We start from the raw sequence: 1,799 nt of genomic DNA on the forward strand, positions 1-1,799 counted from the left end.
ATATACATATATGTATATGTATATGTATGTATGTATATATATATATAATATATTATATGTAAATATATTTATATATATGTATGCGTGTATGTAGGTATGTTATATATGTACTATATCTATCTATATATATATATATGTATGTATGTACTATGTATATATATTCGTGCTCTGGGCGCTTTCTAGTCCGTCAGTCACATCTAAAAATTGGCGAGTGAAGAGTAACGTGCTGTTTTCTTATTCTTTCTCACAAACTGTCACTTTTTTTTTTTCATGTTTGTTATCATTTTTATATATCGAGTATTGAACTCATCTATTCATATCCTACACTTCTCTCATCAGGGCGGGTTCGGGGAGATCCAGGACAAGCTCAGCAGTAACAACATATTCACAGTCTCCGATCGAGAGGACGGGCCCTTCGTAAGTACGATTGTTATTCGCCTCACGCGCTCACCTCTTGCGAGGGTGTTGTGTGTGTGTCTCTGATTCGGCTTGGAACACAAGTGTCTGTGCACGCACAGACACACGTCCATGGGTTTCGTTTGTTCATATTGATGCCATACCACTTGTGCGCACGCGGTTCTATTTTTAGCCGCATGCCAACTACTTTTTAATTCTATCTACACCAACATGCCAACTCACTGACTTCTTCACGCTCCGTTGTGGTCCACTGTGTTCCCCTGTGTGCAGGATGTCCTGTCCTGTACGATGAAACTAAGCACCGGCGTGTGGGTGTACGCTGAGGTGGCGGTGGGCCGAGATATTGTGGAGGTGGACGTGAAATCACAGTCAGCCGAGATCATACCGTTCGCCAGTGATATCATTAGAGACATACTTCTGGCCTGAGTGCGGTAGTGATTAGTATAACAAGCACCCAATATTAAGGAATTAAAGAGACAGTGCAGCGAACCTCATTTGCAACGGACGATGGGGTGTCAGGAGGAGGGTAGTATTCACTGACTGATATTGCAGGGTGTTAGTACCATTCAAACCATGACACAATGTTAGTAACGTTCAGACACACACTAGCTACTGATTTATATGTTGTCTCTATGTACGGTGCATTATATCATACGTGCGTCTCAGTCCAAGGTATATATAGCCCCAAGGCGTACGTAGGAAAGGGTTGTGCATGCAAAGTATATTATATGTGGATGCATAGTACTTAACTATATATACACACAATTAACACCACACATGTACAGAATGTATATATACGCCTACATATGTTCTACAAGGTCTTTGAGCGCACAAGATATATATATATTTGGATATGATGTATATATACATTTATATGATATATATATATATGATGTATAAATAGGAGTATACGGATATATATATATGATGTATTTACGGACGAGAGATTATTTGCAAATGGTATACACACGTACACGCAAGATATATACATGTATATGCACATATCTATATACGCATCCGCACACATACGCATTGGCCAAGCACAAACATACGCACATATATACTCAGTACAAGATATATATACGCATACACACATATATATACACACATATGCACATCAGTCACATAAATATGCAGTACAAGATATACATATGCGTGAGGGTCATACGCATATCATGTCCACATCCCAAATATACAGCTGCACTTTCGTTCCCATAGTGTGTTTTGCGCACCGACAGCAACCTACAACCGACAACCGCTCAGATTCATCTACAATCACTCTCAGGCTCACGTACTGTTTGTTTTATCTTCATATCCTTTGATTCTTGTCCAACTTGGACGTTGTTGGCAAGGCTCGGCACCCGTTTATATATATATATATA

At 39.5% G+C, this 1,799-nt stretch overlaps 1 protein-coding gene across 1 annotated transcript in view; it reads left to right on the plus strand.

The window, feature by feature from the left end:
• The window catches only part of SARC_06553 (hypothetical protein), a gene marked incomplete at both ends in the record, with an annotated part of 13,136 nt that extends 12,293 nt beyond the window's left edge, over positions 1 to 843 (plus strand). The window contains 2 exons of the mRNA XM_014299531.1: positions 340 to 417; positions 688 to 843. Of these exons, the coding sequence (XP_014155006.1) occupies positions 340 to 417; positions 688 to 843 (234 nt within the window). The remainder of the gene's footprint in view (positions 1 to 339; positions 418 to 687) is intronic.
• Between the last annotated feature and the right edge of the window lie 956 nt (positions 844 to 1,799).

This window comes from Sphaeroforma arctica (assembly GCF_001186125.1).
Source record: "Sphaeroforma arctica JP610 unplaced genomic scaffold supercont1.472, whole genome shotgun sequence".
In the NCBI taxonomy this organism is placed as follows: Eukaryota; class Ichthyosporea; order Ichthyophonida; genus Sphaeroforma; species Sphaeroforma arctica.